This window comes from Lethenteron reissneri, chromosome 35 (assembly GCF_015708825.2).
Source record: "Lethenteron reissneri isolate LAM-NWPU_2019-01 chromosome 35, ASM1570882v1, whole genome shotgun sequence".
NCBI lineage: Eukaryota > Metazoa > Chordata > Hyperoartia > Petromyzontiformes > Petromyzontidae > Lethenteron > Lethenteron reissneri.
Window position 1 is genome coordinate 9,349,858 of NC_083813.1, and position 26,249 is coordinate 9,376,106.

At 42.9% G+C, this 26,249-nt stretch overlaps 1 protein-coding gene across 1 annotated transcript in view; it reads right to left on the bottom strand.

The window, feature by feature from the left end:
* Positions 1 to 26,249, bottom strand: part of LOC133350905 (teneurin-3-like) — a 490,302-nt gene that overhangs the window by 182,997 nt on the left and 281,056 nt on the right. Inside the window, 2 exon segments of the mRNA XM_061565743.1 lie at positions 16,848 to 17,086; positions 24,761 to 24,859. Coding sequence (XP_061421727.1) covers positions 16,848 to 17,086; positions 24,761 to 24,859 — 338 coding nt within the window.

Here is a 26,249-nt window from a genome sequence, read left to right on the forward strand (position 1 = left end):
CGCTTCCACCCCCCCCCATCTCTATTCCTGTCTCTCACCCCCCCGCACCCTTGCTCTCCTTATTCCCACCTCTCAATCTCTCCTGCCTCTCCACAATCCTCCCTCCCACCGTTTCGTCGCTTTCGCTCGCTCTCCTCTTTCAGTTTTTCTGTCTCTTTTTCCTCTCCGTTTCATGCCCTTTCACCCTCTCCCCCACCCCTCTACCCCCCACATTCCTCTTAATTTTTTCCCCTCCCTCCTCTATATCCGTCCTCTATCTCCCTCCCTCATCGCCCCCCTCTATCTCTGTTGTCTATCGCATTTGCGTCCTTTGGACGTAACCGTCCTCTCCCCTCCCTTTAGCCAGCGAGCAAAACTTGTTTTTCTTACGCAGTATATTATATGATGGCATCCCGCGCATTTTGTGTGGGATACATGGCCGGGGTAGAGGGTGGGTGGGTGGAGTGACGCTACATTAGCGGGACGCACGGACACGGCACAATGCTTCGATGTGCACGGTGACTTGACCGCACACTTGCCAGCGCACCAGCCAGGAATCCAGGCAGGAATCCAGCGAGCAAACTTCCTTCTAATACAGCACGATACGATAAAGGCAGCATGAATTGCGCCGTGAAATGACATCGTGCACAACGTGGAATGGAAAAGTGTATTTCTCTGCATCGAAAGGGAGATCTGTTTTTTTTTATTCATTGCTATATCACAGGATTTGTTATATGCTGGGTTCCTGTTGTGGATGTCATATTCATGGCATTTTCTTTAATATGTATGAGCTGCTGTGTAATGGCAGGTGAACTGTGTCAGACCTATTTGTTAGCAATGCAGTTATTAGAATTTCATGCATGAATTGCAATTTCTGCCGAACGTATCAAATACATCTGAGCACATTAAGCTGATGGTCATATTTCCTCGTATTATATTTAAAAAAACTATATATTTTTTTACGAAACAAAGTAATGTTCATAACTACTACAAATTTGAGATCAAATCTTCCTCGCAGACTTTTATTTTATTATTCTAAAAAAGCATTTCCTTATGGGTTTCAGAACACTTTGACAGCTTTATTTTTTGCACTCAATTAATACTTAATGAGGACCGTCTTCGACATACACTTTGAAATCCTGAGTAACTAAATACATGGCACCTAGGATATTATTGCCATTACCACCAGGAGCCCATTAGGGGCTCATTAGTGGGAAATGAATACGTTTTAGAGGAATAATTTAATCGACATCCACACCTACACCTGTACATTCATTGCACGTCCAAAACCACTGAGGCATCAAACAGACTTCTCAACTTTAAAAACATGTGATCAAAAAAAAAACACTTCTTTAATTGCACGGGAATATATATTATTAAAAAAATATCAATTGCATGTAACAGTGTAATTAATACATTGCCTATACTTCATATATTACAACGTAACATAAATTAGTTCCATCCCATTATAGGAATGTGAAATATTCACAACCAGAGGTTGGTCAGTTTAACACGTAGGCTTTTGCGACCAATATTATCCACAGTAGAGGTTTTTGGGTTAGATCGCGTGAATATAAATGTGCCGTTAAACCCGCCACCACCCGACACAGCCAACTAGTAAGGGTTGTCACGTAAACAGAACGTGCCAATTCGTCACTAGTACAGCACACCGATGCGTTGGAGAGCAACCCCACAACATTTACAATTAGAGTACGACGTTTCGTCAGGAATAACAACCAGCATCATCAGGCGACGGCCAGATCAGTGGAGAAATCCTCCTGTTTCGGTCTTAAATTGAGGGATAAATGTGATGTCGTCACTTAGTGAGCCAATTAGGGATGTGAAATATCCCCAACTAGAAGCTGGTCAGCTAGAAGAAGACAATTCCACCAGATGGTTGGATACTGTAAGAGTGGTCCTTCAAGGTCAGGTGAAAACCGCAGGATGTTGCTGAAGGGATGAGGTGATGGCGAGATGTGGTGGCATGCTGGCATTGGCCAAGGTTGTCACTTGATCATGTTCAGGGATACCAGAGCACGACCTCGTGCTGGTTTTAGCAGGCGGAACTGGGTTTTCGATCAGGTTAATGGTGATGTTATATCCTGAAGCAGAAGAGTAGTGCTGGGACAACATCACATTTGCAAATGTGATTTGTAACCTTGATCCTTGCCTGTGTATCGACAGCTCGATGTTAATGCGCCATTTTATCGAGGGATCATGTGTTATCTTTGTGTCGTCGGGGATTGTTTTGTTGGCGATCTTGCTGTCTTGCCCAAGCATGATACATCGAATATATGTAAATAATTTTTTAATGTATATATTTTCCCATGTTTAGTGACCTGCTTACTTTAAATATTTTGCACCCCTATCAGTTTATTGATTTATTAGTTTCTGTTGTAACTTGCTTACCTGCCCATACTGGACATCTGTATGGGCTCTGTCCTGTGATGACCAGCTCTCTCCTGTGATGACCAGCTCTCTCTTGCAGGGACCAGCTCTCTCCTGTGGGGACCAGCTCTCTCCTGTAGGGACCAGCTCTCTCCTGTGAGGACCAGCTCTCTCCTGTGATGACCAGCTCTCTCTTGCAGGGACCAGCTCTCTCCTGTGGGGACCAGCTCTCTCCTGTGAGGACCAGCTCTCTCCTGTAGGGACCAGCTCTCTCCTGTAGGGACCAGCTCTCTCCTGTAGGGACCAGCTCTCTCCTGTGAGGACCAGCTCACTCCTGTATGGACCAGCTCTCTCCTGTGAAAACCAGCTCTCTCCTGTAGGGACCAGTTCTCTCCTGTGAGGACCAGCTCTCTCCTGTGAGGACCAGCTCTCTCCTGTAGGGACCAGCTCTCTCCTGTGAGGACCAGCTCTCTCCTGTAGGGACCAGCTCTCTCCTGTGAGGACCAGCTCTCTCCTGTAGGGACCAGCTCTCTCCTGTAGGGACCAGCTCTCTCTTTTAGGGACCAGCTCTCTCCTGCAGGGACCAGCTCACTCCTGTAGGGACCAGCTCTCTCTTGTGAGGACCAGCTCTCTCCTGTAGGGATCAGCTCTCTCCTGTAGGGACCAGCTCTCTCCTGTAGGGACCAGCTCTCTCCTGTGAGGACCAGCTCTCTCCTGTAGGGACCAGCTCTCTCCTGTGAGGACCAGCTCTCTCCTGTAGGGACCAGCTCTCTCTTGAGAGGACCAGCTCTCTCCTGTAGGGATCAGCTCTCTCCTGTAGGGACCAGCTCTCTCCTGTAGGGACCAGCTCTCTCTTGAGAGGACCAGCTCTCTCCTGTAGGGATCAGCTCTCTCCTGTAGGGACCAGCTCTCTCCTGCAGGGACCAGCTCTCTCCTGTAGGGACCAGCTCTCTCCTGTGAGGACCAGCTCTCTCCTGTGAGGACCAGCTCTCTCCTGTAGGGACCAGCTCTCTCCTGTAGGGACCAGCTCTCTCCTGCAGGGACCAGCTCTCTCCTGTGAGGACCAGCTCTCTCCTGTGGGGACCAGCTCTCTCCTGTAGGGACCAGCTCTCTCCTGTGGGGACCAGCTCTCTCTTGTGAGGACCAGCTCACTCCTGTAGGGACCAGCTCTCTCCTGTAGGGACCAGCTCTCTCCTGTAGGGACCAGCTCTCTCTCTTGTAGGGACCAGCTCTCTCTTGTAGGGACCAGCTCTCTCCTGTAGGGACCAGCTCTCTCCTGTGAGGACCAGCTCTCTCCTGTGAGGACCAGCTCTCTCCTGTGAGGACCAGCTCCCACCTCCAGCAGCGAGGGTGCATATCAAGTGATCTGGTGGCGCGATCACTGCGATTTCACGGAAGCGGCAGTGCGCACATCGCTTTACATGCGCTCACAAAAAAATGATTCGAGGACGTTCTTGTGTTGCTCATTTTGAAGCTAATTAACTGACTCGTTTTTTTTTCCCACGACCAGTCAAGCGAAACCGAAGCACTTGCAGTGCTTGCTGCTGGAAATTACTTTCAAAACAATGTAGGCTCTTGTAATTTATAAGAAAAATGTATTTTAAAAATGTTAACCACATATTTGTGAATTTTACGATTTAAACAGACGAGGCTTAAAATACACCATATTTTGCCAACGATGGCATAAATGTTCGTATTCAATTACACCTATGCTTAGTAGTGTAGTTTAATGTTTTATATGCTAATCTCGCTTTATTTTATTCTTCAGCAGGTTATTTTGACACTGCTTCTTCTTCTTCTTCTTTCATATGGCGGATGCAGATGCAGAGCAACACGCACAGCTTCACGTTCAGGTGGTCAAGCCAGATAACTGCATCAGGAGCAGCGGAGTGTTTCGCTGTGATATAATTCTACTTTACTCAGTCATATTTTAGAGCCGTTTATCAAGCCACTGCTGGATGAAGACCCTGCCCCCATGCTGTGTTTGTCATGGGGGGTGGTTTGACCACACTTCACCACACTAGTTGGTGAAGGGGTGAGCACTATAATGGGTTTCAGATATCACTCAGCACCAATGTTAGCCGTAGTTGGGTTGCTGGGTGGTTCACAGCACAGTTTCATTAATCACCCCCCCACCCCAGTTAGACTATGATTTATTTTTTTAATGTTTAATTAACCCAAACAAGTCGTATGTTACATATGTGCATGGCGTTTGGTAATAACCACGTGTTTAGTGATTTCAATGTCTGTTAAAAATAAATGTAATTATTAACAATTGTAGACGACCAGTGGCAATAGCTGCAGTGTTGGGGAGGTTTTCCACGAACAATGACTGGAATCGATGTACATAACTACGAGATGGAAAATGGTTATTTAATTTACTACCCTTGATTAATTCCATTAGGATTAATAAAGATAATGACAATACTGCAGTTATCCTGGAGACAAGATAAATAAGCAGTTTCTGAATAATACATTTTTAATCCAACCCACACATTTTAAATTAAACATGCTGCCAATCACAGATATATATTTTTTATGCTGTAGCATTAAAAAAATGTAAATGTAATTGGCTTATTAATCCATCATGTAAAACACTAATTTCATTAAAACAATTCCAAAACATTAGGTGAAATTAAAATACATTATTTCGCCTACTTATTTACGATTTTCAGCCTGCAAAGAACCATCGAATCATCTCTGAGTGTTTGTGGAATAGTTCATTCCCAGACAGAGTGGCTTGTTAGTTTTTTGGTGGTAGCAGACGAAATTCATCTCACGATAGGTTGCAAAGGTGCACCCTCCTAAAGGTAATTTATTCATTAAATATACTTGATTATTTTTTAATAGACCTTGAACAGATAATGACAACGGTGCAGCATCCAAGAAATAAAGATAAACTGGCAAATTTAAGATTAATGGCTTCTTTCATGCCTTTAAAGTTATGGTGGCTTCATTTATCATTTTAATTGCATTTAAATACCAATGTGAAACAAAAATAACAGGAGATCAAAAATGGCATTCCTCTGAGAATAAAACATGAATTAGCATATTTTAACATTTCAAGCAAAAATAAAATACCCGAGCTGATAATATATTAGCTATTTATTTAAAGTTACCAACATGCATGTTCGTAGCTCTATGAGCTTGCATGTTGTCAAGGGGTCCAAATCATTCAATGTTGCTAGCATACCAACACGTTATTTTGATGAATATTATAGTTAATGTGTAAACGTCCTAGGTAAGGTGGTAAACTGCATCTTGCGATCTGTGTCACATAAATAAAACACGCAGTGTTCGGGAAAGCAAGCGCAAACATCTCAACTATAGCTCCATGGCTATGGATTAAGAACACTGGCATGGGGTGTAGTGCTGCAAACGTGAAGATGGGTATTGAGGTCCAAAGAGGCATAGAGCTGCCCTTGGGCAGAGAAGTGAGAAAGACGGATATGTATAATCTGTATGAATGTTCTTTTTTTTACGTGTTTCCTCCATTAGTTGTCATCTCAAAACATCATTTAAACGATTGTCCAAACATATTTTGCTGCACACCAAACGAGTTATTGTTTTATTTCAAGTGGGTATTGGATTTTATTCTCTCATGAATTGATCTACTTTGCGCTCATGAGGATGACAGTATTTATTTGTAAATCACTAGATACAGGGCTTCCATTGCTCAGATGACCACAAACTCACGACAATAACATCCACACCCCCAGTCAAGAAACACCATTCACAATTGCAATTGCTTCCACGAAATAACTTATATTCGCAAATATAATTGTTACATAATTCAATTTGAAATAAATTCACAGCTTTTGTCAATTCACCCTCTCGGCAAAGCCCTCCCCCATGCCATATTAGTCAAGGGGGGTTTTGACCATATTTCACCATACTGGCCAGCGTTTGTCAGTAAAGGGGGGGAGGGGGGGTGGGCACAGCACCAGTCCAGCTATCGCTTGCCACTGATGCTAGCTGTTGTCGGGATTCGAACTCAGGTCACCGGGTTCACAGTGTAGTGCACCAATCAAATGTGCCACTGCTGCACCTCTATTCAAAATATTTATGCCCAAAAAAAATCTCATGGATCATTGTGACTACGGTTATTTGTTAGGTCTTGATGAAGGACGGTGCAGAAGGTACCATGAATAAAATGAATTGACAGACAATGCGCTTCATACGTGGCAGGTGATGGTCAAGCAGAGAAATGTGGATATTCAAGGATATTTATGGCTAAAATTGACAGGAATCCTTCTTAACTCACATTTAACAGCAACATTCAAAAGGCACAAATGGGCCATTTTCTTTCCAGGACTTTGAAATAAACCTGTAAAAGGCTAGCTAACAATTGGCTGTTTTCATGAAACACTTTTTATGACAGTAATGATGTGTCTAACAATTGCTCTTCCAGTATGACACCAACCCCATCAACAAAGCAATGCCTGAAAGAAAAACAAATATTACACTGCAAAATGATGAATATTCACAAAAGTGCACACGCCAGGAAATTGTTGCGTAACAAAAAAAACCTTTGATTAGTTTTTTTTGTATTAACAAACCTTGATTACAAAATATGCCCTTCAATGAACTCCAATAATTACACAAGCATCAATAAGGCTGCTCGCAGTCTTCATCTGTGCTTGCAGTGATTTGCCCATTCCCCCGCTGGTTGCTGTGCTTATTCTGCTCATCAGGATAAAACGAGGCCATCTCTTTGTCGGTGGCCTGAGGCAAGCCCGCTACCTTTTTAGTGCCCTCACCTTTGAGATGAAAAGGACAATGTGAGTTCTATTTTTCTGCTTTCATCGCTTTCATTATTAAACTGCAACGGTGTTAATATTGTTGCCAATATATGCGTATGCCGCAAAGGTGAAAGAATAAGAGTGTCAAAATGATAATTCAAAATCATCATGGGACCTCCTTTGCCAGTGCCAAAATATGCTAATAGGGTTTTTTCCCTTTTTTCTGGCAACAAAAACTGACACTTTATATTTAATACTGTACATTTGCCATGAAGCTTCTTCAAAGTAATCATGTTTCTTAACAGTTTTTTTTACATTGAATATAACATGAAGTTAGATCATTAATTGGGCATGATTAAATGTTAATTTATTGCATTAACATATTGCGAAGTGTAAACTAAAAAGATGATGCCGTGGAAAGTTTCATTATGAAGTAAAATAAGATACAGTACATTTGCGAGAAGCTTTGTGACTCAGGTATGATGCTTAGTTATTTATATTCAAATATCGAACGTGATGAGAAGATAAAGAGCAAGAAGTGACCGTGTGGCCAAGAGGTCAGAGATAGCACTGCTGAAATTCGGTTTGAATCCTGGCTTTGAGCATGGTATTCAGTACCCCAAGGTGAGAGCTTTGAAATTCCCACAAAAATAATATTTAATTCTGATGATTCGACAATTGGACGATTCTTACAGGAATCGTTTTAAATTTGGTTTTGCATTTGATTTGGATAAATTCCAAAATTTGAAATATATATTTTGCTTTGACTGTAATGTCAAAATTTCATTGCAGAGTGCATGGCAAATTGTTCCACCTCTACTTTGTAAAATCTAAAGGCGATAGAAATCCTGTGACAAATGCTCCTCTCTGGCACATGTGCGATTTACAAATGCATTTTTTATCTAGTGACATGCCACCTTGGAATTCATTGGGATTTTTTTCTCTTCTATTTAAGACGATAAAAGGCAAAAATGCAAGGTGGACAGAGCACTCCAGTTGGTAAACATAACCCTGCTTTTTTTAATCGGTGAAACTCACAAAATGTAACGATAATTTTTTATTGTAAAGAAAACTACACTTGGGCTTGGCTATACAAGTCTGCATCATATCTGAGCCCCTCCAAGGAATTACATCGGCTAGCCTTTCTAACCTTTATTTTTTATTTGTTTTCACCCATGCAAGCCATTATAAAATATCACAGATATATATATGTGCAGACAACAATGATACTTTTTTTTTATTGTTTCCCTCGAGGCTCTCTCTTTAGCACACATCCTCAACTGACACAAAGGTAATTTTTAATGAGTTGGTGATGTTTTTTTTTTACTCCATTTAATTGTCTACTCATTCTCCGAGATAAGGGATCCCCTCAAGAGGCTCCCCCCTTTTGAATCAAGTTAAATGCCTTCTCACCCCACCGTGACGCTTCTGCGGTGGTGTTGCGGCCCATTTCGAACATGCTTCCGAGTGGTACAGCTATAACAAGTACGATTTCAGCTTTGCTCAAATCAAAAATATGTGCCCCCTTATCTGACAGATCGTGATATTCCCCAAGATTTTTGGCAGCTTCAAGAGCAATGCAGTCCATCCTCAGGGACGGCTCTGTCACTGTGGCAGCCAATTGTGTTCTCATCATCTCTTTACTTGCCTTCTTCTCATTTCACCATCAGTTGAAATGCCAAAGTTCCAAGGCAGAACAATATTACCTTCAATCCATTTTGCACTATTCATGAATTCGGTATCCGTTTGTTAAGTATTTACTATGTAGACGGCAATCAAACGAGGCCACTTGTAAGAAGCCAATCAAAAAAGGCAACTGTCAAACGCACTCACCCGTGTGTTCTTGCACTTGACACCTGACATGGTGATGAAGATGTGACAACTTTTTTTTACAATACCCAGGTTAATGCCAAAACGTTACAGATTTCAGAGGGGAAAAATACATATACAGTAAAAAAATAAAACGCAGGAAAATTTTGCCAAATGTAATCCTTTTTTGTTTCATAGAATAGATCAGATCTGTGTTTAAATATATACACTAATTTAAATCTGAAGTAAACACATTTCAATTCAGATAGAAGTGATGGGAGGATAACTAATAGTACATAAAGCAAATACGTAAAATAGAAAAACAAATATTTGGTTCATCGAGAACTGCTCGTAAATATTCCTCCCCTTTCAAAGTTTCTCTCGAGCAGTGAAAATCTTGTCCAGTTATTAACGCATCGTTCAAACGCTCAAACATATATGGCAACAACATTCTCTCCAAACCGACCAAGGTAATAGATTTAATGCAATTAAACTGCATCAATGTCCCTTTTTGAATGCATATAGGCTAACAGAAGAAAAAAGAACAGTGGAAAAGAAAATCAGATTTTTTTACAAACAAATTTTCATTACCAGATGGTCCACCATTCTGCACCATAACATGGGATGCAAGAAGTCGCTTAACCTTTCTGACAAATGCCTTTGCCTGCAGGGTGTATTCTAAGAAACTCGCCACTTTTTCGCTGGCCGGTGATACGAATATAAACGCAGGCGACATAACGTGCAGAATTTGAGCAGCACATTTTTTTTTTGGTAATGCGTCTTAAACAAACATGCAGTTTGCGCTGCCCATCGTTGTGGATCTGTCTGTGAAATAACATGGGGGACCTTGTGCTGCCCAGCAGGATTATGTTATAAAATTACTTGTTGCAATCCAACTGTGTATAATCAAACAATTCAAGCACTGGCAGGCAAACAATTGCTACTACAACAATAACAACTGAGTTAAATGTACATTCGCGAAACAATAATTGAACACTAAATTGAAACGATACAGAAATTGCTCCCAAGTATATGAGCAAAGGCACTTGTAGATTACATTTTTTTCTTAAGTTGATCGGTAGTTCGCATGTGGCGAGGTAAAGTCGAGATAGCCTGACCTCTTCCAAGCCATAATATAAGAATAGGTTTTACCCATTCTGGCAATAAAATAGGTGTTAAGATATTCTTGGTTCTTTCGGTAAAGTCACGTATAAGGGAAACAATAAAATAATATTGCTTCCCTTTTACGTGACTTTACTGAAAAAAACAAGAATATGAATCCCTGCAGTCACGAAAGCTTTAAATCAAAGGTGTTAAGATGTTAAAATACCAAACTGAGCTCCCAATGTCCTGATAGTGCATTGTCTTTGTGCTGATTGCCTTTTGGCGTCCTCTGGTCTAACGCTGTCTGAGACTAGGCTCTAAAGAAAGCTGTCTCTGGTGTGGACCAATCATTTTCAAAAACAATGCATCATATTATCGGAGCATGTTTTTGTTTGCATGTTCACCACAAGTACGTGTGGTTAATGCAGACGTGATTCCTTGCAAAAGGTTTCAGTTTGGTGTTTTAACACCTTAACACAACTGTTTTATTGCCAGAGAGGGTAAAACCTATTCTTATATTTTGATACTGGCAAGGGAGGTCACATGATCTCTTCCAAGCCGTCTGATGAGCATGGAACAGTGGACCACATATGCCCCGGAGGGACTCTCCAGAGCTCCCAGCAGTGAAGTGGGCAAGTAATTGCAAGATTGCACTTTTACCAATTACTTTAACAGTTCGTCAACCAATACATTTCGGGGGACGTTATTTTTTAATTTCGCTCAATGAAATTACGAATGTTAAAAAAAATCAAGGAGGCAGGGCGTGTTAATTGCCAAAAGAAAACAAAGTTGATCTATCTAAAAATGGGAAATTGTTGTTTATATAGATGCTACCAAGGGAGTTTAATCTGGAGGCCGCTAAGAGAAGATTAATTGCATGTTGTTTCCTTCGTAAGATTCAAAGAAAAACTCATCCCACTTCATCGCCGTACCTACCTACCTACCTTAAAATCACAGAAATTACTCTGAATCGCAAGGCTCATTTTTCTAAGTGAACTGCTTCGGCATGTCGGGCCAATTAATTTTGAATAACCTTGACTGGCAAATGTAAGATAATGCAATCTCTCTTTCGGTCTCAGCAGTGGTATAACCATGACGATGAAAGACAGTGACTGCGAATGAAAGGGCACAATGTAAAATGGCCATTGTGAAGACGACCAAGATGAAGGCGCACTTGCCACCACGGCAAATGTTGCTGACACCAGTTTAACACGGAGGGGGCTTTCACGACCAATATCATCCATGACACAGTTTTTTTTTGGGTTAGATCGCGGAAATATATAAACGTGTCGTTAAACCCGCCACCACCCGACACAGCCAATTAGTACTTCGCTCAAGAAGGGCTCACAAGTGATGCCATCACATCAACCCCTCTATTTATGGAACGAAACAGGAGGATTTCTCCACAAATCTGGCTGTCGCCTGATGAAGCTAGTTGTAATTACTGGAGAAACGTCGTACTCAGATTGTAAATGTTGTGGCTTTGCTCTCCAACACACCGGTGTGCTGTACGAGTAACGAATTGGCACGTTCTGTTCACGTTACAAGCCTTACTAATTGGCTGTGTCGGGTGGTGGTGGGTTTAACGACACATTTACATATTTACGCGATCTAACCCAACAAGCCTATACTATTGCTGACACCGCCAGCATCTTATCATTGCTGCATTCCTTCTACTAGAACATGATATATTTTTAATTGTTGTTGTTGTTGCAAATTGACACTCAGCCTCCGAGGCCTGCTCACATAGTTATCATATAGTCTTTGGCTTGACCACCAAACTGGGTGCCACTTCAATAGCTGCCTTCATAACCGGCCCTTCTCCCATGCTGAACACACATTGCCTTCCACGTGATTACACCGACCGTTTTAAAGTTTTGCCACTGAACCTATTCCAAACGTCCAGGCTGCTTTACAATATCCCACGGCAGATCTCCTGGCATTGTCATGGTTCTTCTCTTTACCAAACAGGAACCAGGCCGTATGAAATGCATTTTTGAACTCGGAGTCTTGATGATCTACTTCAGCACGAAGTAGCAATTATCACATGAATGCATGGGGGCAACCAAGCAAACAAGAAAACAAAATTTTACCAAAACAGATTATTAGTCCTCAGGCTGCATAAATGAATTCACTATACCGTTATGACAATGTAAGAAACAGTTAATGAGACAGAATGTTGCAATTAATCTCATATGCCTCCAACACACCTATAATATATCTAATTAATCTCATACACTCACATTATACCCACATTCTATCTCATTAATCTCAAATGCCTCCTAACCATGATGTTGCATGTTCAGTACAAAATAATTACACATGATGCTAGTTGTTCAAGTGCTTTTGAGTTCATGATAAAAAAAAATCATGATGAAAAAATTCAGAAAACACCAGCGCGTACCCACAAGTAGTTGACAGCAGCGTTAAAAACATGCCTTGTGTAGTGTGCCAGACACCCAACTACATATTTAGAGAGGCTACACAACTTAGTAACGATGTAACAAACTTTGCATTCGCTAGTGTGAATTTGCTCAATGCAAGTCTCGCTTTAAAATAACCATGCACTGCAAGGAGTGCACACACCTGCAATGGAACTCATTTCTGCTCGCTCCCAATAAGAACTCAGACTAGCCGACTCGCTGAAGAACCTGAGGTCAAATCTACACCCCAGCAATGAACACAATTCAATCAGGTCAACGTTTGATCCTCCGAAAAGCACACTTTAAAGTAAATATAAATCGTATCACGACGTTTCGGGCGCAACACAAGCATCCGTCATCAGGTGGGAAAGCATGATGACACAAATGCACGTTTTCTCATTGAAGTTAGGTCAATTTCTAAATATCACTGTCCTAGCATCATGCTTTCCCACCTGATGACGGACGCTTGTGTTGCGCCCGAAACGTCGTGATTTATTTTATTTTCTACCTACGTGACTTTACCGAAAGAACCAATGAGTATGGATTCCTGTAGTCACGAAAGCTTCAAATCAAGAATAAATGGTATCATCTGCACAAAAAAGCTAAACTCGCCGTACTCGTGATGTGTTATATTTTCACCGCCACGAGACCACAAAGACGGGAGTGTCAGAACGTTATTTTAAATCGGTGTTCATTGATTGATGTCGGTTCCGAGCATTAAGGACGTGTCAAGATGTGCTCCAAACGCCTGGAGGGTCTCCTGTGAACCAGAGAGGGATGGCAATGCCTGATGCTGTCAATAAGGACGACCCAAATAAGCCTACATTATAGAACACACTCCTGCAACATTCATTCACACTGCTCTAAGTGGATGATGGCATCCGTACAGCGCATGTTATCCTTATTTAGTGCAAGCACAGCAAACCACCTCTGTGGGCCACACACACACACACAAAACTCCCATTGCACCACACGGGCCCATCATTTTATTGCAAATGCACTAATTAAAGCCTTGACCGCATTGGCCCTATCTTGCCAGCTCGTAACTGGTGGGCCACAATTCAGCGCTCCGGGGGGGGGAGGCAGGTGGGGGGGGTGGCCCTGGTGTGCTGAATAGTGCTGGCAGAAAGCATGGAAATCGAGTCTGACTAATGATATCCTTCTCGCATCTCCCAGCGACAATGGATTTTAATTCGGGGAAAGTGGGATTGCCTCACGGGGCGAACTATCTGAGGGCTAACATTTGAGGCTTAGAGGATTAACACGAACTTACAACATTTGAGACAAAGAGGCCCAAGTTTTATTACCATCAACGCAGTCTCGCTACCCTCATTATGCCCCAACGTGATCACAATTTTGAAGACGCATGCATCCCACGGGACAATGGGATTAGTGAAGTATAACTACATGGAGCTCGACATCCTTGCAAGAGAACATTAAGCGAGCTGCTAAGTCTGCTTCGAGCTGCTAAATATCCTGCTACTCACTATACGCGCGCATGGAAAGTGAATGCTAATGCCAACATCCAGACCAGTATGAATAAATATATTCCACTCACCTCAGAATCCCATAATTGTTGCTTTAGCATGCTAACACTCTCGTGAAAGTACACACTAGGAAATCCCACGAGTGAAAGTAATCGAAATCATCAAGCATGAGAGACTGCAAAAGTGTCACAGTAATTACCACCCTTACGTTTAAAAAGTCCCTTTCATTGTCAAGGCGCACGAATTTAAATGAGGAAAACATTATTTTTGTCTCCGTCGAAAGAAATCGATGAACTCCCAAATTACGTGCATTTTTTTGAAGGCTCACAAAAAATACGTGTGACAACATGAAGTTACTTCATATTCCGACGGTGGTGTTGTTACTATTGCAAGCATCACTGGTCGCGTAAATTTTGGTATAAATATTAAATGTCAACAAAATACGCTGTGGCCTAAGTGACACACCCTAATTGGTGTCATTCCTCGGCAACGAGAACGGGGCTTAGACTTCCTAAGCCGCGATGCAAAAGGTTAATTGCATTATTTAAACGTTGACTTGCCCTTACCACCTCCTGCCATGCCTGCAGTTTTATTTATTTTTTTCAAGCGGCGCCGAGCCTTGATTGCTTATTGCACCAAAAACGACGACCGTGGGTCCCGTTTAAGATTTAGAGCATTCACAAAAGCGCGCATTATTGAAGGATGTTTAAACAAATGTTGCGCTGATCTGGTCTTGTTTTGCCGATTGTAAAATCACGAAGCTCGGCGGGTGTGGGAAATGGTGACGGATCTCGGGCGGAAAGTCACTTTCGTTCACTCAATAATACCGATACATTTCCATGGATATCAAGTTCTAACAGGAGGCAAGACTGCTGGAATGTAAAGCTTGTTTCTTCTTCTATATCCATATCTGTATTTGTGTTTGTCTCCCTTGCAAAATTGACAAATGATCTCAATGAGATCTAGCTGTCTTTAAATCCAGCAACTCAAATTTAATTTTGACCACCATCTACAGGTGAGTAACATTTGACCTCCAACCCCCGGAAATGCACAAATTTGTCACAATAAAATATAATAATCTAATCCTCATAGTCGTTTTTTGCCATCTTGTTTGCGCTGTTTATCCTTTGTTTTACTTTGTTTTGTATGTACAGCTTATTTCACTGCGAGGCAAAATGTAACGTGCACACGTGTATTTTGCACGAAATTAAACCGTGCACAATTCAATTCGCCGTAAAACGTAGGGAAGCATTTCGTCGAAATCAACGAATACATTGTTACGTGCGTAAACATGAACAAACTGATCCCCACCCGTATGTTAACCACATCCCCCTGCCCCGCCCCTACGTTACAAAAAAACGAATGTTCTACCTGCGCGATTTGTCTATGTAAATGAGACAATAATTTATCTGCCCCTCCCCTTTCCCCAGGTTGTCTGTCCTCTCCCCCCTCCCCTCAACCAGGACGGCGTCGAGTACATGGGGCCTGGTGGATATTCGCGTGCGGTTTTTGGCTTTTGTCGCCCTCAAAGTTCTGCGGCGGGCCTTTGTTCTTGTGTGCTGCAAAAATATAACGCAAATACTTAACAACAAAAACATGAACGAACTAAGCCTTATCCAGATCTGATCCAACCTTAGACCTGGCAGCGTCTGCGGCAACGTAGCTATCGAAGTGTGCAGGCGACACAACTGCACAGATGCTGCACAAGGCCAGAGGGCCCTCAGGCACCGGGCTACGGAAAGGGGCTGGGTGGTTGAGGGTGAATGTGCGAGGCCCCATTTTACTCTTTAAATCAGAGGCCTATGCCAAGTACGCTATGCCAACCGCGTACCAGATTAACATAAACAAATAGTCTTGCAATCGCGTATAACTTGCTTTTCATTCTAGCCTGTGAGGAGCTACATGATTTGAAATGAATGCTGAAAGGATAAGTCGCTTCTAGAGGTGGCCTTGAATGTGGCAGATCTAAATCTCGTGTCAGGTTACTGAGCCAGGAAATCTCTGATCCCGGGTTCAAGCCCTCGGGGCGGTTAACAGGGAAAAAAATTACGTTTTATATCAGGTTTTCAAAAGGGCCCCTTTATGAGGTGCAAGTTTGGCTGGGTCTGGCTAGGGTCAATCATAAGTAATGTCACAAAAATACTGGAGGAACTTATATCAATGAATCTCCACCGTGAGAGCACAGCGTGTCAACGATTGCGGAGAATTCTGGCCAACTTGGCTGATCTACCAGGACAGGTGCCATTAAGCAGGCACCATAAGAAATGCCCTTTTTCCCGGGTTACATGTGGTTGGGATGCTCATGTGATGCATGGTCAGCACACTGGAGTTACAATCGAGAGGTCAACAGTTCGATTTGATCTCCAGGTCAGCAGTTGTGGGCATTGGGCAAACTTGCTTATTCCTCCTCCCCCCATATTTGTCCACCCAGGATAATAAATGGGTACAACCATAGGCAGCTGATTGGCAGGTTGTGCGTGATGGGTTAATGTGTGGGTACTTCTACCTCTTTCAAGACGTCTGGTCAGCAAGGAAGAGTAGGCCAATTACCCTAGATAGGGGCTATCCAGCGGAAATCCTTCTGGCAGCAGTGGTGTGAGCAAACAATTGCAGGGCTGCACCTTTACCGTTTTTAGTGGTGTGGTTTATCATGGCACCAGGCACCAGGACTGGATGGGACTTCTACTCCTCACCACGAACTGGCATCCACATTTCATGGGGTATAGAAAATACAATCAATGTATAGCCATTCTTCCCACTTTAAATGTTTACACGCCGCACCAGGTACTCATTTGAGGCCGAGTCGACCTAGCAGAGGCCCGGAACCAGTTCGGCTTCTCGCGCGACGACGAGCCCACACATGCGCGCATGACACGGGGCCGCGGGTATCGAGAGCGAAGCCGCGTGGCGCTCACCGACGAAGTAGGAGAGCAGGACCGTGAGCGCGAGGGCCAGCGAGATGGCGACCAGGGCGGTGCACCTCCAGCTGCAGGCGCTGGGCGCCGGCTTGAGCGAGGGGGCGGCGCGGGGGAAAGTTCCGCGAGGGAGCGGGCGCGGTGGGGTGGAGTAGACCGTGTTGGAGCCCAGCGGGTAGCCGGGCCCCGTCGTGCCGAACAGCGGGGTGGAGCTGGTGCCCACCTTAAATGCAAAGTGGCTGTGGACAAAGAAAAAGAGAGAAATTAAATAATTATTCCATTCATTGGGTACCACATTCTGATAAGCTCCCCACCCCCCCTCTCCTCCCCCTTAACTTGTGTTTAAGAGCTTGCATCTTGGAATCCCTGCCTCACTTGATGCAGCAAATCTGGCTGTGACGGTCCCACCTGATGACGGAGACTTGTGTTGCCTCCGAAACGTCGTGATTTTATTATTTTATTTTATTTTTTTATCAATTTTAATTTCATTTTTTACCTACGTGACTTTACCGAAAGAACTAAGAGTACGAATCCTTGCAGTCACGAAAGCTTCAAATCTAGAATTGAAAAGTAAAGTCGAGGTGATTTTCTGTTCGAACGAGCAATTGGGCAGTCCTCATCTCCTGCTCACAGGGCCTGGGCCAGTCGTGGGAATTCTTTGTTCTCACTGCGAAGGCGAGTCCATCCGTAGGACAACTGCTGTTTATTTCTCCAGAAAGTGGTTCAGTTAACCCCCAACCAGGATTTAAACTTTAACATTTTTCCAATTGCATGCCGCTAGCTCAACCCCTTAGCCACCAGGCCGAATTAAAAGTATAAAAGGCGGTATCTTTACAAAAGGGGGTATCTTCTTGGTTCTTTCGGTAAAGTCACGTAGAAGGGAAGTAATAAAATAATAAAAATAAAACATAATAAAATAAAATAATTCTCACGACGTTTCGGCTACAACGCAAGCAGCCGTCTTCACTTAAAGATGTACGGTGTTTAAGTATCACCTGAAGACGGCTGCTTGCGTTGTAGCCGAAACGTCGTGAGAATTATTTTATTTTATTATGTTTTATTTTTATTATTTTATTACTTCCCTTCTACGTGACTTTACCGAAAGAACCACGAAGATGAATCCCTGCAGTCACGAAAGCTTTAAATCGAAAAGGGGGTATCTTTACAAAAGTGTCTTGTTAAGGCGTTCTGTATATATGTATGTTGAACTGAATCTATAAGTAGGTTTAGCAAATTTACCGCGCAGAAATTAATCATTAGAAAACATAAGTCACGTTAAACAAGGGCCTGATAATGCTGATTGTTATTAACCCATTCACCCAGAAATCCCCTGGAGGGGATGGATGAAATTTAATTATGACAAGGTAACGGTACACCTGCTATTCCCACAGCAGCCCTGTAACCAGGAGTTGTGACATGTTAAGGCTGCGTACCCTTGAAAAATAATCACACAAGTGCTTGTTCTGTCGAATTAATGTTGCACAATTCGCAAAGCAATCGATTGGCAATGAACGTCCAAAGATCACTTTCGGATTCACTGCAAAATCAAAGTCATCATCGTCAGCATTATGATTTTGTAGGTCAGCATCTTCATTTCTACTGGCATCATGTTATTTTAGAAAGGCAGTATGCAAAACTACAATCATAGCAATCACCTATTAAGATTACATATTAATTGTTAACATTGAAGATGTACGGTGTTTAAGTATCGCAAGCGAGAGAGATGTAAATTAGCCGATAAGCAGGACGAGTCGTTTATCATGCACCACAATGTAGCCACGCTGAAAAAATGCAAGGTCGTGTCATTGGTCTGACAATCCATAATGATCGGAAAGCCATACCATTAGCCAAAATGAGCAGGGTGAATGGTGCCATGTTCTCACGGCCTGATCCAGCGTGTAAAAATGGACCGTCCCAAATTCAGTACGGCCACACTTAGGTGAGCGTATATACGATATCCATGTGTTGAATATTTGCCGTTGAGCTTTAGTGTTTGCTTAGGGACATGGACCCTATTTAATAAATACACCAGCTTCGATAAATTATGTGTGTGCACGTGTGCAACCTCCTAATTCTCTTTTGAGAAAATTTGTTGATGTTTCTGACTGTGTTGAGGGTGAAACATTGGTAAAATAATAGACGTTCCATGAACCATAACAAGCTGTAGCCATAGCTCAACCAAATAGACTTTCTCAGGGTTGAAACAGTGGGCAGCCATTTATAATTTAGCAAAATAAAAAAAAGTGTCTTATTTTTAATTCAACCGTTAATCATTTTCACAATCAACCCCATACGTATAAAAACGAAAATCTCAATGTCGCCGCACATACAATCACATCTACATACCCCCCTGAGTTTAATCGCAACCGTTGCAATCACCTATGCATTGCGCAACGCTTTGTCAAAATCCTGTCCAAGAAGTATCACGACAAACTTCATCAGAGAGCCACTGGAACTCAGCAGGCATTGACGAAATGTCAATTTAGCAAAGGAAGAAGATTTTTTTTTCAACGGGCAGAGCATGAGGTATTATTTTGGTCAAAGTCAAAATATGCTTTTTCAGGTTCGCAACAAATGGCTTTGCTTGGAGGGTTAACGCCCGCAAGACCACGCTAAGCATATTCTTGCTTTGGAGGTGACTCGTTATTCGCAAGGGAGGTCTGCATCCACCATGCATTACGTTTCAATTTGCACACACACACACCATCTTTCCCATAACCTTTCCACAGGGGGATTTTTATTTATTTGGACAACGCGCAATCACGACACGCCGGCGCAACGCATTTAACTATGGGATACTGTGCTCCTCTCCACAAGCTTCTCAAACTCAGCGGGGGTCCTTCGTTACTCGCAGATTTGCTCACTTCCCACGAATCTGGACAGATTCCACCTCCGTTTGGCCCTCAGGTTTGCCACCACACAGCGAACATGGGAAATCGTTAGATGTTGGGGCATCGAAGCCTAAAAAGTTGACAAAAACTCAAAGGTGAATTTTCTTGACGTGCGATTCGCAACTGTCATTCGTAACAAAACAAAAATTACGGGTTTAGTTTGTGATGCACCGGGATGTTTAATTCAGAGTTTGGGTCTACTCTGAAAGATAAACCTGCACTGTAGTTTAAAAACAATTATTTAACAGACCTGCGAGTCAAGAAAAGTTACATTTTTTGTTGTTGTTGAGTGCGAAGGCCCCCTCACACCAAATCTTCATGGAGGTTATTTGACAAAACGGCACCACACTGGTGAGTGCGTGTTGGTGAAGTGATGGAGGGAGGGCTCAGGACTGGTTCTGGTATTTCTCACCACTTTTGTCAGCCATGGCTGGAAATCAAACTCAGATTGCTGGATTCATAGTGCAATGATTTGACCACTGCACTACCGATCCCTCCTATGCTTACGTGTGTATATTTAAAAGCCTGTGTGGGGGTGTGGGTTTTATGAGTAGACCAACTCACAATACAGTATTGTAAAACGAAAGTATCTCGTACAATGTGCACATTTTTTACAAAATTGTTACCTTGATTCCCTTGATTTTTTACATTAGCTTTGCCTTAATTGGCCGGAAGTACATGGCCTTTGTCAAAAAAATAAGATTAAACTCATGGAAGACGGTAATTAAAAATGCGCGAGCTATGCAGCTTTGGTCAAATCTATATTTTATTATTGTCAGGGGTGGAAGTAAAAGCATTTTAAAAAATATTATCAGAACGGGAAGCCTCATTAGTACGAATATTTTGTTTTTAATATTGCAGGCCAAGCCAGAACAACATGGCTTCATTTCGTCTTTTAAAAAAAATCTAATTGTGCGATTGGAATCACATCGTGGTATGAAGAATCCATTCATGAATCTCGCATCCCCACGATTTAGAAAATGGTTATAACAGATATTTTCAAAGGAATCTTGCCAAAAATACAGCCAAAGTGCCTTATCTCTTACACGGTATGGGGTTGTATTTTCCCATAAACCATATTAAGAGATTGTCAGATGAGACACTAAACAATATTTTTAGTTCTCAGTGCTGAAACGTAAGCAAATCAAATATTACGGGGGGCTTTTGTCCAGCCATTTGTGAACGGACTGAGACCATCAATGGATTTAATCACGGCTGACTGTCTGGATTATAACTCAGGATTTCCACAGTGCTTTCTCAGTTCTCCGACCCCTGAGAGCAACACAGACCACCTCAGAGGAATATTCTAAGTTGCAGCAGAACCCGCATCGGGAAATGAGAAGCACAGAATTTTACTTGTTGGAAGTGCTTCGTTTTGGCAATGACACAACCCCAGCCACCATGACTCGCGTGTGTAAAAGACCATCGTGGGATTACGTGATGCATGCACAACATGTTTGGCTCAGGAACGTCTCCGAAGGATGGTGGTGTACATATACATCGTCAAGTTGCGCTAGCCCACAGACCATGCTCTATGGGCCAAGATGAAGACTTAAAGCAGTGAACCTTGGCCTTCGGGAGGGGCATGTTGCCTCTGAGACAAGTTTCCCAAAACCGGCCACCTAAACCCACGTTCTTTAGGACCCAATTTGCTGGAAGAAAAATAATGCAGTATTGCAGAATTTTTCACACAAACCAGGGTGTGTGGACTAATTTGGCAAATAGGTCCAGGAATGCTACATACAGGCCCCAGCACACACATAGACTCGCACACAAACACAGCATTACTTTGGCATTATTCATGTAGACAGCGGAGGCAAAATAATGGGTAGCCGTATTTATATGTTTATAAATACAACGTTCACAGATCGTAACTGAGAAGAGAGCAGAATGTATTCAACGGGGGAGGGTTTGACAGTTCAAGGACTTGGGCTTACAGATGGATATTCCAGCCATCTTCTGGCAGCTCATGACGCTGTAAGCATATACTCGTCTGGACCTGCGTGAACTGACGATAACCTGCAAAAAAAAAACCAGGAAGAACTCTGCTGTGCTTCATTAAACGAGGAAAAGATAAAGGTGCAGCCCTGCTGCCCCTGCTTGCCTGACCTCTGCCCCCCCCCATACCTCTCATTAGCATGGGTGGTTACGTATGGTGTGAAAGAAGTTCAACATACGTACATCCATACCGCGTCCAATAGTGCTTCCACTATCAGACGTTCAAGAGAGCCTGTAATGGATATTTGGCCTACTCTTCCACGCCGACCATACATCTTGGGAGAAGTGCGAAAACCGATGCTTTGCTACACAATACGAAACCTGCGGATCGCCTAACTGTGGTGTACATTCATTATGCTGCTGGGTGGACAGAGGCAGGGGCGGGGGGTTAAACAAAAAAGACCCGTCCAATGTTTCAACTGCCACGGCAGTTGATGATGAAATGCAATTGCAAATACCCGGTTTGTCACTGTGCCTACAGAATAAAACATTTAATCAGTTCGTGTTGCATGTTAGGACGTATATATGGGAAACATGGACCTCCAACACAGCAAATGAAGTAAAGCCTAAACAAATGTGCAAACGAATCACGAAGAGACAGAAAGAAAAACACCGAGGCAGGACACACACCACTGCAAGGAACGATGCCCGATGGTCAGGACTGGCGATGGAGTGATAGCCGAAGGACGTCCACTGTGGAGATGGAGCAATGAGATTAGATCACGTGCAGGAGCTATGCAGACTGCTGTGTCACCACACCAAGAGGGGTGGGCGATGATTTGGGGGGGAGGGGCTTAATAGAGCAGTGGATCGAGCGTGACGGACAACTGTCATTGTTATGTTTTCTATGTTAAAAAAAACCGAGCAAATATGGTCGCATTAATATTGTCTGTTCACATTTGAGGACTGTGAAAGGGTAGAATAATTGTTTATATACCCGAATTAATACGTGTGTGTGTGTGCGTGTATATGCTTCAGAGTTGGGGCAAAATTCAAAGAGAGCAGGAACATTTTTGATTTAAAGCTTTCGTGACTGCAGGGACTCATATTCTTGGTTCTTTCGGTAAAGTCACGTAGAAGGGAAATCATAAAATAATAGAAATATAAAACAATAACAATTCTCACGACGTTTCGACTGCAACACAAGCAATCATCATCAGGTGTGAAATCCACAGCATTGCTTGTGTTGCAGTCGAAACGTCGTGAGAATTTTAATTGTTTATATTTATATTATTTTATTATTTCCCTTCTACGTGACTTTAGCGAAAGAACCAAGAATATGAATCCCTGCAGTCACGAAAGCTTTAAATAAAAAATTTGTGTTGCTTGTGTTGCAGTCGAAACGTCGTGAGAATTCTAATTGTTTCATATTTATATTATTTTATTATTTCCCTTCTACGTGACTTTACCGAAAGAACCAAGAATATAAGCAGGAAAACATCGCTAAGCGGATATTGTGTTCGCCAGCAACGATGTACCGTTGCAACCGTGTCTGGCTTCTGAACAGCAGCGCTTTAAACCTGTTATGTTGCATCAGCAGGGTGCATCCAGTGCTCCAAATCATACAAACTCTTTGAAGGCGATTGTGGACGAGGTGTGGCCCTTTGGAGCATCGAGAACTTGAAGATTAACCAGCGAGATGGGAAAAGACACCTTTTTCTCCTGTGAGATCATTAGCGGGAGTCGCTCGGTGTGGTGCCTTGCCCGGGTCTATGCGCTATTTATTGATTCTTCAAATACTGCTTTTCACTTTCACTTTTTTTTCACATTGTATAATACTGCATATAAACTAGTGTTTTCTCTAAAAACCAAGGCTAACCCCTAATGCCATGAAATCCCAAACTTGCACACACACATTTATTTCAAACTATGGGGGGGGCGGGTGGCGGGCATGCTTGTATGTAGCTCTGGATTTCAAGTTTACTTGCAAAGCTGAGACCTGTTATGGATCTATAATCTTAAGTCTACCAACGCGAAAACAACAACAATTTTAATGCAAAAATAAACTTGATACAACGTTGCACAACCGTAAAGGCTGCCAATCAGACTCAACGTGCAGCACACGACTCTCAAGTGGCTTGACGCTGCGCTTGTTTTACATTTGCTGTGCTTTTTCCGCAATGCCACGCGGAGGAAAGGGAACTCCAAGGTATACGCCAAAAAGAACAGCAAACAAACCACGGAGTAATGTGCCTGTAAATATTAATTCCGGCTAATAGTTAAAGTATGATTATGTATGTAAAGAGGTTAGGCAAATATGGAAAAATATTTATTATTTTAAACATGATGGAGACATTGCGTGATGCACTGTGCCTTGATCACGTGACGGCATGCATCATGCATATCTAGCACACATCAAACATTTAAAATAAAATGTGTTGTTGTTTTAGTTTCATCTTAATTGACTGCCATGGATGTTGTTTATATGGCACTTTGGTGGCGTTGTTATACTTTGCATCGAATATTCTTGCTTTAGCCGATAAGGTTTTCAAGCGGTGGAGTGTGGGGGCTTACATTCACGGTGTGGAACATTCATGCCTCTTAGAGTTGACAAAATGAGTACCAATGTATGGGCAAGTCAACAGGGATTATCCGATTACAAATTCACCCCAACCATAGGAATATAGCATATTGACTGGTGGCTTAGGGCTGGAAAATATAGCATGAGTGCTTCCCCACCCCTGCCCTCCATCGAGTGGGACAACCCTTTCGTAGGTTTTCACTTTTTTTTTTTGCTGAACATATCCTGGGTTGTACCGCGTGTTGGTTGGCACGATGTCCAAAGTTTCATAATCTGGGAGAATTGAATTCAGTTCTTGAAAAAGCTCCCGGCACATGGAGTGAAAGAGCCGGCATCGTGCCGTACAGCACAAGATACAACCTAAAAGACACATCGGACAGTGAGTTGGAAAAACTTTGACATTTAGTTTGTACAACTTTCTTTGCTCACTGTTGCACGATGCAAACAAATGACAATGAGGTGACATTCAAAGAGGTGCAGATATTGCCCCAACGGCAGCGTACCCATCGCCGTAGCTGAGGTCCTGGTATGCCGGAGAGAACACAGCCATCTCTATGAGGCCCTCCTGCCCATTCTCCATGCCTGCCTGCTTCCCCGTCGTCCTATGTGAGTCGGTGGGCACAACGGGGTCACAGGAGGGGTCAGTGTTCAAGGGAGGACAAGGGATTGGTCGTCGTTAAAGTATGTATTTTTAAATAATTAATTTCAATAACATAAAAAGTAAACAAAACAGGTTAAGGTGTCGCCCTGCTCACACCACTGCTCACTGAAGGGCCTTCGAAAAAGGCAGCTTTAAAGAGCGTATTTGGCCTACTCTTCCATGCTTACGAGACATTTTGAAAGAGGTGCGAGTACCACGAATCTATCACACCACACGTGACTTTCCCAACGACGATGGGTATACCCATTTACACTGGTGGGTGGACAGAGGTTAGGAATTTAATACATTTGCCCATTATTTTCCACTGCTGCACCAGGACATCGCATAAAATCGGTGACCTCTGGATTGCAATTCCAGTGTGCTAACCATTGCACCACGGCAGCATCTCTATTATTAGTTTAATGCGTGGACATGATCACGGAATTTAGTCCTGGTTTTGTAAGTAGTTTCTCCAGCATTTCCTATCACAATCTGTGTAACTTACATTGCACTAGTCACATACTAATGCGTATAAAGCTGTGCCGTAGATATTATTTTATAATTACATTTTTTTAATGACATGAGAAGGTGACACATGTGAGGAATATTCCCACTTGGGGAACAAAAAAAAGACGGGAATTTGCGATTGCGTTCCCTTCACCATAACAATGACACACAAGGCCTTGACCTTGTAATGAGCATTGTGGATATTTTTTTTTTTTACCGGTTCCGTTAATTCAGCCTCCAAATTGTTGTGACATCCAACGTGTTGTGACATAGCACTGGGGAGGCGGAGGGGTTGAACTAGCAGAGCTCAAACTATCACCCACTGCCATTTGTTTCACCCCCCCCCCCCCCATTTTACCCCCACCCCCCATTCTACCCCCCCCCCCCAATTTATCCCCCCCTCCCATTTATCCCTGATATTTTACCCCCCCCCGCCCCATTCGTTTAAAAAACATTCAAAAACTCCTCTCGTCAAATTGTGAATACTTGTGAGAAACACTGGCAAAGGTGGCCTCGCATGATGACTGCCTAAAGACGCGTTCTTGCGTGCCAATTATCAGCGGCAAACAGCTAAAATATTCCCCCGGCTGGGTGCATCACGCAGCCTGCAAACGCCAGCCGGTCCGACGAGAAGGGAGCTCACGATGCGAAACGTGCACACACCTCGCCGGCACAAGCAGACGCAGGAAAAGATTATGAAATGAGGCACAATTAAAAGCTGTTGCAAGGTCTCCAGCGGATAATGGCCATTATATTTATGCATTTGCATGCGCGTTTTTGAATGTATATACAATATATACACACACACTACATTTTTTTCTTTAGCTCGAATACAATCTTAAAGC